Source organism: Eubalaena glacialis, chromosome 1 (genome assembly GCF_028564815.1).
Source record: "Eubalaena glacialis isolate mEubGla1 chromosome 1, mEubGla1.1.hap2.+ XY, whole genome shotgun sequence".
In the NCBI taxonomy this organism is placed as follows: Eukaryota; Metazoa; Chordata; class Mammalia; order Artiodactyla; family Balaenidae; genus Eubalaena; species Eubalaena glacialis.
In genome coordinates, this window is record NC_083716.1 from 86,021,855 (window position 1) to 86,033,898 (window position 12,044).

Here is a 12,044-nt window from a genome sequence, read left to right on the forward strand (position 1 = left end):
AATGAGATTTGAAATATTTTTTCAATGTTTAGGGAATAAAAATAATCTTTTCTTTTCCCCCTTTTAGGGGTAGACTTAAAGCCTGAAGTAGAAAGTTTCAGTGCATCAAGCAGTCCAAATGACTTACTTGAAAACCTCACTCAAGGGGAATTAATTTATCCTGAGATTTGTATGCTGGAATTAAATTTGCTTTCTACTGGTAAAGCCAAACTTGATGTGCTTGCCCATGTATTTGAGAGTTTTTTGAAAATCATCAGACAGAAAGAAAAGAATATTTTTCTACTCATGCAACAGGTAAAAGATGTATTTAGTTAAATGTGATCAATATTTACCACACGCATGCCCCAATTACTCACCTCTTTGTTTATATATAACCCAACTTGTCTGAAAATTGAGATGATTACTTACCTTTTATAATACCTTAATGTATGTTTTTAGTACAAGTGATATTCTAAAAATCCTCTATTTCCATAGTTCTCCGAAGTAGCGTAAAAATTAATGTTGTCATTGGCTAACTAATAAGAATCCTAGTATGTTTCTGAGAATGGATAATATTTGAAAAATTGCATTTAATTTTAATATATGGTCATTGTTTTGAAAACTCAGAAAACAAAACAGCATGAAAAACAAAATGAAAATTATGTATAATCCTACACATAGCATTCTCTCCACTTATTTAAAAATACCTAGAAATGTGTATACAGTAGACTATCAAGTAGTCTATTATGATATTACAGTTGCTTCATGCTTTCATGAGGTAAGAAATTTAATTTCTTATGTTTTGTTTTTTAATCTTCAGGGAACTGTGAAAAATCTTTTAGGAGGGTTCTTGAGTATTTTAACACAGACTGATTCTGATTTTCAAGGTGCGTTGAAACTGTTTTAAACCATAGCTTTGAAATAATTTTGTTGCCATGTGAAATGAAGAGTTGACAATAATGGCTTCCATTGGCATAGTGCTGTGTGGTTTCAAAAGTAGCTTTATATGCATCATCTCTTTTGTTTCTCAGAACCATCCAATGCGGTAGACATAGTATAAGTATCTTGAGTTTATAGAGAGGAAAATCTAGATTCCAGGGGATCGAATTAGTTGTTCAGGGTCGTATACATAGAGGTGGCATTGCGAGGGCTGTAACCCAGTCTAAACACTGTGTTGCTGCTTGATCAGGTATCGCTTGAGTGCCCGCTCTCTACTCTGTACTTTCACAGACATTTGAGAAATTCATAATGAATACGTAATATGATTATATTATATACACTAGATAGAAACCTAGATTTTAGTTGGAGAAACCTAAATTGTAATTGGAGAATTAAGGCTGACATACACAAAATGTTAATTTGGGTTTGTCACATATTTTCTCATGATCCAATTCAAGTTATGCATTTTGGGCATGCATACCTCACAAGTGATGCTATGCCTTTTCACAGTGCATATCTAGGGGTTCATGATATCTGTATCTTCTTATTACTGGTGATGTTGACTTTGATCACTTGGTTAAGGTGGTGTTTTGCCAGGTGTTTCCATTGTTAAGTTAGTTTTTTCTCTTTATAATTAGGAAGTTTCTTATGGGGAGATAACTTAAGGCTATGTAAATATCCTTTTTTCATCATACTTTAACCCACTCGTTTTAGCATCCATTGATGATTCTTGACTGAAACAGTTAATATGGTGGTTTGCCAAATAGTAATTTTCTGTTTCCATCATTCCATCTTCATCTGTTAATTGGGATTACACTGTAAGGAAAAGCCTTCCCTTCTTCCCCATCTACTTAGTGTATGGGTATATTTTTATTTATTGTGCTGGGCACTTAGTGGACTTTTTTGATCTGAAGACTTATTTCCAGCTTAGCTCTGAGAAATTCTATTCCATTATTTTTTAATAACAGCTTTACTGAGATATAATTCGTATACATGAGATATATTTGTGATATAATTGAGATATATTAATACACTATACCATTCACCCATTTAAAGTGTACAATTTACTGTTTTTTAGTAGGTTCAGAGCTGTCCATGTTAAAACGTTTTCATCGCACCAAGAGAAACCCCATACCCTGTAGCAGTCACTCCCTCTTTCCCCTTCACCCTCCCCCACGCACGTGCCCCAGCCCCTGGCAGTCACTAATCTATTTCCTGTCTTATAGATTTACCTATTCTAGATATTTCATGTAAATGGAATATGTGGTTTTTCGTGACTGGCTTCTTTCGCTTAGCATAATATTTTCATCCATGTTATAGCATACATCAGTACTTCAGGTTTTTAGAAATCATTTTTTTATTTTATTTTGATTTAATGTAGATTGCTTTTTAATTTTTTTATTAATAAGCTTTATTTTTTACAACAGCTTTACCTTTACAGAGAGATTGAGCAGATAGTACAGAGAGTACCCAGATTAACCTTAGTATATTTGCTATAATTAATGAACCTATATTGTTATATTATTATTAACTAATGTCCATAGTTTATTCAAATTGCCTTAGTGTGTACCTAATGTTCTTCTGTTTAAAGATCTTAGCCAGGATTCACATTGCATTTAGTTGTCATACCTCCTTAGGTTCCCTCTTGGCTGTGACAATTTCTTAGACTTTCCCTGTTTAATGACCTTGAGAGTTTTGAGGAGGACTGATCATACTGTAGAATGTCCCCCTGCTGAATTTGTCTGATGTTTTCCTCACTGTGGTATCTCACTGTGGTTTTGATTTGCATTTCCGTAACGATTAGTGACATTGATCATCTTTTCGTGTACTTGTTAGCCATCTGTATATCTTCTTTGGAGACATGTCTATTCAAATCCTTCACCCTTTTTCAAAATCAGGGTGTTTCTTTTTTTGTCGTTGAGTATTAGGAGTTCTCTGTGTACTCTGTATACTCTTCAATTCCTATTTTTCCCCTTGGTTAGGCAACTCGGCCAGTCTGCAGACTTTTACAGTTATACCTGGTAGCCCTGATGCTAACATCCCACCATACATCTCAGCTTTTTCTTGGCAGAAGCCATTCAGTTTCTTTTGAGAAGAGTTTACAGGTTTGGGGCATAAAGGTAAAAGGGGACTTATCTATGCTATATACTCGGAATCAAGGAGAAAGGTGGATGTCACAGACAGACCTTTTAGTAATCCCTGTGCTTGCAGCCCCGTCTTACTTCCTCCCCAGATTGGGGACAGATCGGCTCTTCGTTCCTCTGAGCCCCTTTGTAATTCAAAGAGATTCTAGGCTGCAGCTTTCTCTTTTATCTGTCTCTCCTTCCATCTTCAAGAAATATTTTTAAATCTCTCACTTGACCTGCTCCCAATGCCCACTGCCTCCCCACTTTTTTCCTGTTATGGGTTTCTTCCTTTTTGTTATTCTGAACTTTCAGTTCAGTGACTTTTTGGTGGTAGACAAAGGCATATGTATATGTGTGTGCATATCTCTATTCCCCCATTTTGAACTGGAACCTGTTAGTTTTGAACTGGAAAAAAAAATCTAAGCACATACACTTTACATCGATCATGTTATTTTCCTACTCTAAAACCTTTAACTGATTGATGTAACTTACAGGATAAAGTCCATGCTATTTTATAGTCTTGTTGCTCAAGTTTCTTTCTAGATATGTCTACCATTACACTACTGTATCAGTTCACTGCTTCTACAAAACATGTTGCTGAAACATGACTTCTATTCTCAGGTTTTATATCAGAATTATTTTGTCATGTCCAAAAGGGAGATAATATTTATTTTGTAGGACTTATTTTTGGTTAGGATCGGCTGAGATTATGCATGCAAATATACTTCGATCGCTGTAATATACGCTACAAATATTTGTTTTACTCTAGAAAGTTATATGAATGTGTGTATTACCAATTATATTTCATACTAAACCCCATGATAGAATAAAGTGTTCAAACTAATCATTTGTCATATTTTAGTGTTTTCGTAATTTTTAATACTTCCACTTTTACTTATGTCGTCTAATTTTCTATTTAGAAAGTTATAGTCATAAATTAAACATTTTCAACATGAGAAGGTAGCAGACTGTTTTATGGTACCTAACAGCTTATTTAAGAAATACTGTATTAATTTATGCTTCTTTAAGTAATACCTTTATTTTACTTTGAGCTAACCAATCTTTAAGAAAAGTGGTTTTGTTGTTGTTTGTCAGTTGGTTAGTTGGTTTGCATTTAATTATACTGTTATTTCTTCAGCAAATTTTTGGATTATTAGAGTATTTATAATCCATTCAAGATGTGACAATAGTGTTTGATCCCTTTCAGTGAAATTGCTTATTCCGTTCTTTTAATTATTGTATATCGGCTTTAATTTTCCCCCTCTCTCTTTCTTTAATTTAGCATGCCAGAGAGTACTGGTGGATCTTTTGGTATCTTTGATGAGTTCAAGAACATGTTCGGAAGAGCTAACCCTTCTTTTGAGAATATTTCTGGAGAAATCTCCTTGTACAGTAAATATGCTATAATTTGCCATTTTTTCACTGATACCTAATAGAATATTTTTTTATTATTTAGAAATCACTAAGCTCCCTCTTTTGATGTGGTAATTATTATATAGTCAGCTCCATGTTATTATATGTGAAATTCTCGATTATTTTGTTATTTACACAATTTTAACCATTTTGCTTCGATTTTGGCTAGCTAGACATATCATTGGGAACATAGTCCCTTTACCCCATTCCACCCCAAGTCTTTGTGCTTAAGAAATGCTAAATAATTTTAATTACTAAAGATAATTATAAGTAATTATAACCATTTTGAGAGTTACCCTGTTTTTTAAGAAAATTATTATTCACTCTTCATTTATCTTCTATCACTTGTCCATTGGTGCAGCTTAGTGATTTTTAGACCGTTCTTTGCTGAGAAACCCATTTTTATAATGAAATCTTGACTAGAAGCATAAGCAAATAAAACAGAAAACTTCGGAGCTACTTTCTTTGAAGCAAGGTTGGAGGATGTTCCTGAGCCCTGCCCATTTCACCACCCCACTTGAGCCTTGTAGACCCCGAGGGAGCTCTGTGGAACACAAGGTCAAAAACCACTAGTGTAATGGAGAACAGTATGGAGGTTCCTTAAAAAACTAAAAATAGAACTACCATATGACCCAGCAATCCCACTACTGGGCATATACCCTGAGAAAACCATAATTCAGAAAGAGTCATGTACCACAATGTTCATTGCAGCTCTCTTTACAATAGCCAGGACATGGAAGCAACCTAAGTGTCCATCGACAGGTGAATGGATAAAGAAGATGTGGCACATATATACAATGGAATATTACTCAGCCATAAAAAGAAATGAAATTGAGTTATTTGTAGTGAGGTGGATGGACCTAGAGTCTGTCATACAGAGTGAAGTAAGTCAGAAAGAGAGAAACAAATACCGTATGCTAACACATATATATGGAATCTAAAAAAAAAAATGCTTCTGAAGAACCTAGGGGCAGGACGGGAATAAAGACTCAGACCTACTAGAGAATGGACTTGAGACGCGGGGAGGGGGAAGGGTAAGCTGGGACAAAGTGAGAGAGTGGCATGGACATATATACACTACCAAATGTAAAACCGATAGCTAGTGGGAAGCAGCCGCATAGCACAGGGAGATCAGCTCCGTGCTTTGTGACCACCTAGAGGGGTGGGATGGGGAGGGTGGGAGGGAGGGAGACGCAAGAGGGAAGAGATATGGGGACATACGTATATGTATAGCTGATTCACTTTGTTATAAAGCAGAAACTAACACACCATTGTAAAGCAATTATACTCCAATAAAGATGTTAAAAAAAAAAACACTCATGTAGACAATTGAGAACTGACTATATATTTATGGAATGTTTCTATTCTATTTTTCTGAGTTCATTTATCATTGTAATAATCAACATTAGATGTTATTTTATGCATGGGTAGGGCATTGTACTGGGTTAATCTTTTCTATTTTTTTACTTGTCTCCTTAGTCATTGCTTTTCCCTTTAATTAAATACTTGTTTCCTGTCATCTCTTCTGTACATTCTGTGTTTGAGTTTAACCAAAAACTTGTAATTATAAATAAACCTAAAAACCTTATTTTAGTTTACCAAACAGAGATGAAAGAAATTTTATTTGATTAGGGAAAAGGCATGTAAAATAAGGTGGAAAGTAACGGAGCACTCAATTTTGTGAAGTCAGTCATGCTGTAAATGCCATTCAGAAATATGAAGAATTTGTAAGGTCTCTGATTCTATCCCTCATTTAAAAATAATTGATAGAAGCAACTATAGTGTACTTGGGAATAAACATCTTTCTTTGTTAGAAATGATTCCTGATATAATCATTGTATTTAATTGCTAGTACTTAAAACCAACTCATAACTTTTCAGGTTTGTACCTTAAAAGCATCTAAATCTAAAACAAATTAACCACAAGAGATTATATATTTTAAGACCGAAATCTCTGTTTCATATTTTATCTTAACTACACACAAAAAATGAAAATTTTAATGATATAGTAGATAGGAAGGTATTTAAATAGGAATGCTGATATGCATATGTATATGTTTGCATTTTCATTTATAACCTGACTTTCAAGATTATTATGTACCTTGTAACATGATTGTAAAGTTTTGTGTGGTTTTCTTCTCCTCTAGGAAATTCTTCTTCTGGGTATTCTGAAAATTGTTGAAAGTGACATTACTATGAGTCCTTCACAGCATCTAACCTTCCCTTTGCTGCATACTCCAAATTTAAGCAATGGTGTTTCATCTTTTTCACAAAAGTGTCCCGGGATTCTAAACAGTAAGGCCATGGGGTTATTAAGAAGAGCACGAGTTTCGCGGAGCAAGAAGGAAGGTGACAGTGACAGTTTTCCCCAGCAGCTGCTTTCCTCTTGGCACGTAGCCCCCGTCCACTTGCCATTGCTAGGACAAAACTGCTGGCCACACCTGTCGGAAGGTTTCAGCGTTTCACTGTGGTTTAATGTGGAGCGCATTCACGAAGCTGAGTGTACCACAGAAAAAGGAAAGAAGACAAAGAAAAGAAACAAATCGTTAATTTTACTGGATAGTAATTTTGGTGGAACAGGTATGACAACAGCGTTACCTGTTGCACTAAGATTTTTCCTACGGTGGTTTTATAGTAGTTGAGCACGGAGAATGCAGCGATGCTCTGACTTACTCTCAACATGTTCTTCACGTGGAATGCCTCAGCAGGGGCAGGCTCTGACTTACCGGAGCCTGAGTTGTCAGATAGCCCTGAAAACTCCATTTTCTTCTGTTCTTTTGCCTAGTGTGTATTGGAGCGGGGGGACGGGGGAGGCAGGTGGGCCACATCTGCAACTGCTGCGGGGCTCACCAACCCCATTTCTTGCCTCTTTCCTGGTCCCGTCACTGGGTTAGGGTGGCTCCTGGTGTTTGAAAAGGAAAGGATAAAACCCTGTAGCCACTTTTGCATCCTTCTGCTACCGGTTTCCCACCTCCTATTAGTCCGCCTCCATTTCGTCTCCTTTCTTTCTCGTAGTTCAAGCTTGCTTTCTTATGCTGTATCTTACCTCGGTGCCTCTCTCCTCGTTCCCATCACAGAAAGTTTAAATGCGTCAGCCAACCTCCAGAGTGAGAATAAATTTCATTCCAGTTCTTTCTATAACTGCTCGAATTGCGATTATGCTACTAGGAAACTGCTAGGTAGAAAGAAGCTGTTCGTTAGAAAGCAGTTTATGGTGGTGGTAAGTAAAGCAGGTAGGCTAATTCTTAGGGTCCATGAATGAATGAAATGACTGAATGAGACAGGTGTTTAGGGGGTTATGATTATAGGGAGGTGCTGGCCTCAATAGCTGCTCATTCCACAAGGTTTACACACGCCAGCAGAGCCTCTGCTTCAGGACACTAGGCCTTCACCAGTATCTGGTTTCCAGGGAGGTCTTCTACCGCTGACCTGTAGATGGAACGGAAAACCTTAACGACACTGTCGAGATTGAAGGGTGGGAAATGTCACCTGATGTCCACAGTTGGAGCTCTGAATCTACTTTTCCACAGACGTTATTTCCAAGTTATTAGCAGAGCATACTTAGTTACTTTTACGGGTTAGCCTAGGAAGCTGAACTTTTAAGAAATCTTAGCAGATAATTTAATGTTTCAGGTAGTTATAGTGTTTTCTTTTGTGAATTGAATTTTGCCACCTAAGAATTGATAGCTCTGAACGATATACATGTGATGTTATTGATGATGGTGCTGTCTGATGTACATGGAGAGCTTTCTGGATTGTGTCACTTTGCTCTTGCTATATACATTTTTAATCTTCACAACATTTCAGTAAGGTGAGTGCTCATACTGTCTGTATTTGTCGATGAAGTTAAGCAGCATGACCAATTTATGTGGCTGGTAAGTGCTGGAAATGGATTTAAACCCACCTATATTTAATTCCAGAACTTAAATGTCACCACTACACTATAAACTGCAGATCTCTTTCTTACATATTAAGTGGGAGCAATCACAATATAAACAGTCTCCTATAAAATGAATAAATATACACAATGACCTGAGAAAACTAAGTATTGGGAACATTTTTAAGATTTCTTATTGTAAAGATGTATTAGAAAACGTGTGTTTTAGAAAGATAATCTTGCATAAACATTTAAAATTAACATTTAAAAATAGTATACATACAAAAAAATTGAAGAAAGGTGAAGAAAATATTACAGTGATAACACATCCTTTGCCACTAAACCACTGTGTGCCATTGAGCAAGTTATTTAACCTCTCAGCACCTCAGTTCTGTCACCCTCAAAATGGGGATAATAATATTTACCTCACAAGATTGTCATGAGCACTAAATTAAGAAATATTTATAATATAACTACTCTGAATTCCTGAATACATACTGGTTTCTGTTCTGGTCTCTTAATTGTACAAGTTCAGATTTGATATGGAAACATTTTTTTCGATATCACTTCAGATATGAGTTCTCTATATATCTTATATCTTGGGCAATAGTCCTCAAGATAATCAGTGAATTTAACTGTTCTTTTTTAAGACTATTATCATTGCTAGGGGGAGTATTTTTAAAAATTGGTGGTGGTTTGTTGTTCTTTTTAATAAGATTTTTTTTTTTTGATATGGACCATTTTTTTAAAGTCCTTATTGAATTTGTTACAATGTTGCTTCTGTTTTATGTTTTGGTTTTTCGGCTGCGAGGTACGTGGGATCTTAGCTCCCCAACCAGGGATTAAACCCGCACCCCCTGCATTGGAAGGCAAAGTCTTAACCACTGGACTGCCAGGGAAGTCCCTGGCGGTGGTTATACCCGTAGAAAATTGACAACCAATATATATGCAATCTGATAACTGGCAGTGTTTATCTTCTCTAAAAGTCTGAGCCTTTGGGCATGCATTTTATATTTTGGTACATCTTAATGGAGCTTTACATGAAGTCATGAATCATGGTAATAGGTCGCATGGCTGAGGATTGAGCTCATCATACATACTCAGGCAGTACTAGGTTTTAAGTGGTGAGAAAGAGAAGTCAGGATGATAACCCGATGGCTCAAAGCCTATAGCATTTACCTTCGCTTGCCTTGGAGAGACATGTTAGAGTTTCAGAATCACTCAGCAATTACATTCAGAGATCACGCACCAGGGAGTCTAAACAAGGAATATATTCAAACCACAATTTTTCTAAAAGGAATTTTAATATCAATTTTTTTTTTAAAAAGCATGCTATTATTATTATTATTATAGAGATTTTTGGTGGTGCAAGGCATGTGACAATGGTGTGTTCTCCCTGGGCTGGGGCCCCGATGTCACCGTGACCCAGTCCAGTCGATAAAAGAATCATGGCACAGTGACATCACAGTGGTCTCTTCATTCCTGCAATTAGCCCTTGGTTATCATGTATTTTAAAACATTTAACAACTTCCATTGCGCTCAATTACTGTTTTCACTCTTCATGCCTTTTTTTGGAGTTAACATCTAAACTTTGGAAATGTTGTTTGGAAATAAATGTTGTTTACCTGGAATGTCTGAACATTCCAGGTAAATAATTTACTACAAATGAACAACCATGCTTTGTAATCTTTTAGATTCACTTTTCCACTCATTTTTTATCAGTTGCTTAACTGATCATTCCAACATCTTTTTCTCATAGAGCACAACAGACCGGAAGACGCAGAGTACGTGAGTCCTGGTGGAAGGCTCATAGAGGAAGGCTGTATTCATATGATCTCACTGGGATCCAAAGCGCTGATGATCCAAGTGTGGGCTGATCCCCGCAGTGGCACTTTTATCTTTCGGTAATGATTATCCTCAACCCATCATGAATAGCTCATGTATTTAAATAATTTATGTAAGAGACATTAATGTGAAATCTGCTAATAAATCATTACAACAAAATAGAAAATTCTTTAAAAAAAGAAGATACATTCTAACAGTTATTAATACAGCCTTGTAACAATATATTATTCTATCTAAAAATCTATAATTAAACTCTGAAGTACATTATGTTAATTCACAGTTGTATCTTAGACCAAATACTTACTGAAGTCTTATCTATGAAAGTATTCCATCAGATTGCAGTGATCTTATGATGCTGTTATCAGACAGCTGTTTTTCATGCAGATTATATATTTAAGAGCCACTATCCAATAAGCTTAGGTTCTCCTTGCTGTCTTGTCCTTTTTTTCCTACCTCCTTTGTTAACTAGTATAGATACAAGTCTTTTATTTGTATTGAGTGAGTATGACTAGTATGATACTATCTTTATAAAACTTTAAATGAAACATGTTGCTTAGGGATCTATGCTCTGTAAATGTAATAAAGGTAACTTGGTACATTATATAAATTATATCTTAATTCTCTTAGTAATCCCTTGAAGTAGGTTAGACCAACAATACATCCTGGCATTTAGATATTTATGTATAATATGTATTAATTTTTGTATGAACCAAATATTACACTGTAATTTCTAAAAAGGCAATGACTGTATAGATAGTACTAATAAAAATTTTTTTTGCAAATTGAATTCTGAAGATTATTGCCCAAATTGTTAACACTAGCAATGAGCCAAATCTGTTTTAGTTCATGAATTGAGGTAATAGTATAATAAAATAACTAAGCAGATTACAGTGTAAAACAAAGACCTACTGACTTTTCAAGTTAGTTTAATAATAGAACTGATTTTTAATTTCACTTAAATATCTAGAATTGTAGTTGATATACATGTTAAAAACTGACATCAGAAATTTCATGTTTTTAGCCTGTACCTTTTCTCTTCTTGTGCAGTGTATGCATGGATTCAAATGATGATATGAAAGCTGTTTTACTAGCACAGGTTGCATCACAGGAGAATATTTTCCTTCCAAGCAAATGGCAACATTTAGTACTCACCTACTTGCAGCAGCCCCAAGGGAAAAAGAAAATCCATGGGAAGATCTCCATATGGGTCTCTGGACAGAGGTATGAAACATTTTTAGTAAATACTTATTAATGTCAGTTATAATTTTAATTATTCTGTTACAGCTTCTGAAACAGATTACAGAAAACTATAGATGAAATTTTACTATATATTAACATAAGAGTCTGTCAAGTTAGATATTTTTTCCTATTTATCACTTTCATACAAAATTAATTCCCCTTAGAAATAATTGTTGAAGATTAATATTTGGATTTGTGGAGCATGCAGAAATCTGAACATTTAGGCATTCATGTAGAACGTATATTACATCAAGCAACTGAACCTATAATTTAGTCCATCAAGCCCATATGTTATAAAATGAATCCATAAGGAATTATTTAAATTAAGTGGCTAATAAAGCTAATACCTAAATTAAATCAGAGTTGCAAAAGAAATTAGAATGACTAGAGAAAAACATAAGCCAATGTATCAGGTGATAGATTAAGATAGGGTCCTAGAAATATGCCAGGTGATAGATTTGGTTATAGTACTATATGACTTTTACAAACCAGGAGAATTGTGAGTCAAATTAATAAGAAATGTTTTATAGAATATCTTAATGTAAACTGTAACACTAAGAGAACTATAAAGTATCTTGGAAATTGTAAGCATTGGGAAGTATTTTATTGAATGAAATAGCATGAAAG

At 35.2% G+C, this 12,044-nt stretch overlaps 1 protein-coding gene across 1 annotated transcript in view; it reads left to right on the plus strand.

The window, feature by feature from the left end:
• The window catches only part of LYST (lysosomal trafficking regulator), a 162,820-nt gene that overhangs the window by 37,917 nt on the left and 112,859 nt on the right, over positions 1 to 12,044 (plus strand). Inside the window, exons 8-13 of the mRNA XM_061182169.1 lie at positions 68 to 294; positions 800 to 866; positions 4,327 to 4,436; positions 6,604 to 7,036; positions 10,093 to 10,237; positions 11,226 to 11,399. Coding sequence (XP_061038152.1) covers positions 68 to 294; positions 800 to 866; positions 4,327 to 4,436; positions 6,604 to 7,036; positions 10,093 to 10,237; positions 11,226 to 11,399 — 1,156 coding nt within the window. The remainder of the gene's footprint in view (positions 1 to 67; positions 295 to 799; positions 867 to 4,326; positions 4,437 to 6,603; positions 7,037 to 10,092; positions 10,238 to 11,225; positions 11,400 to 12,044) is intronic.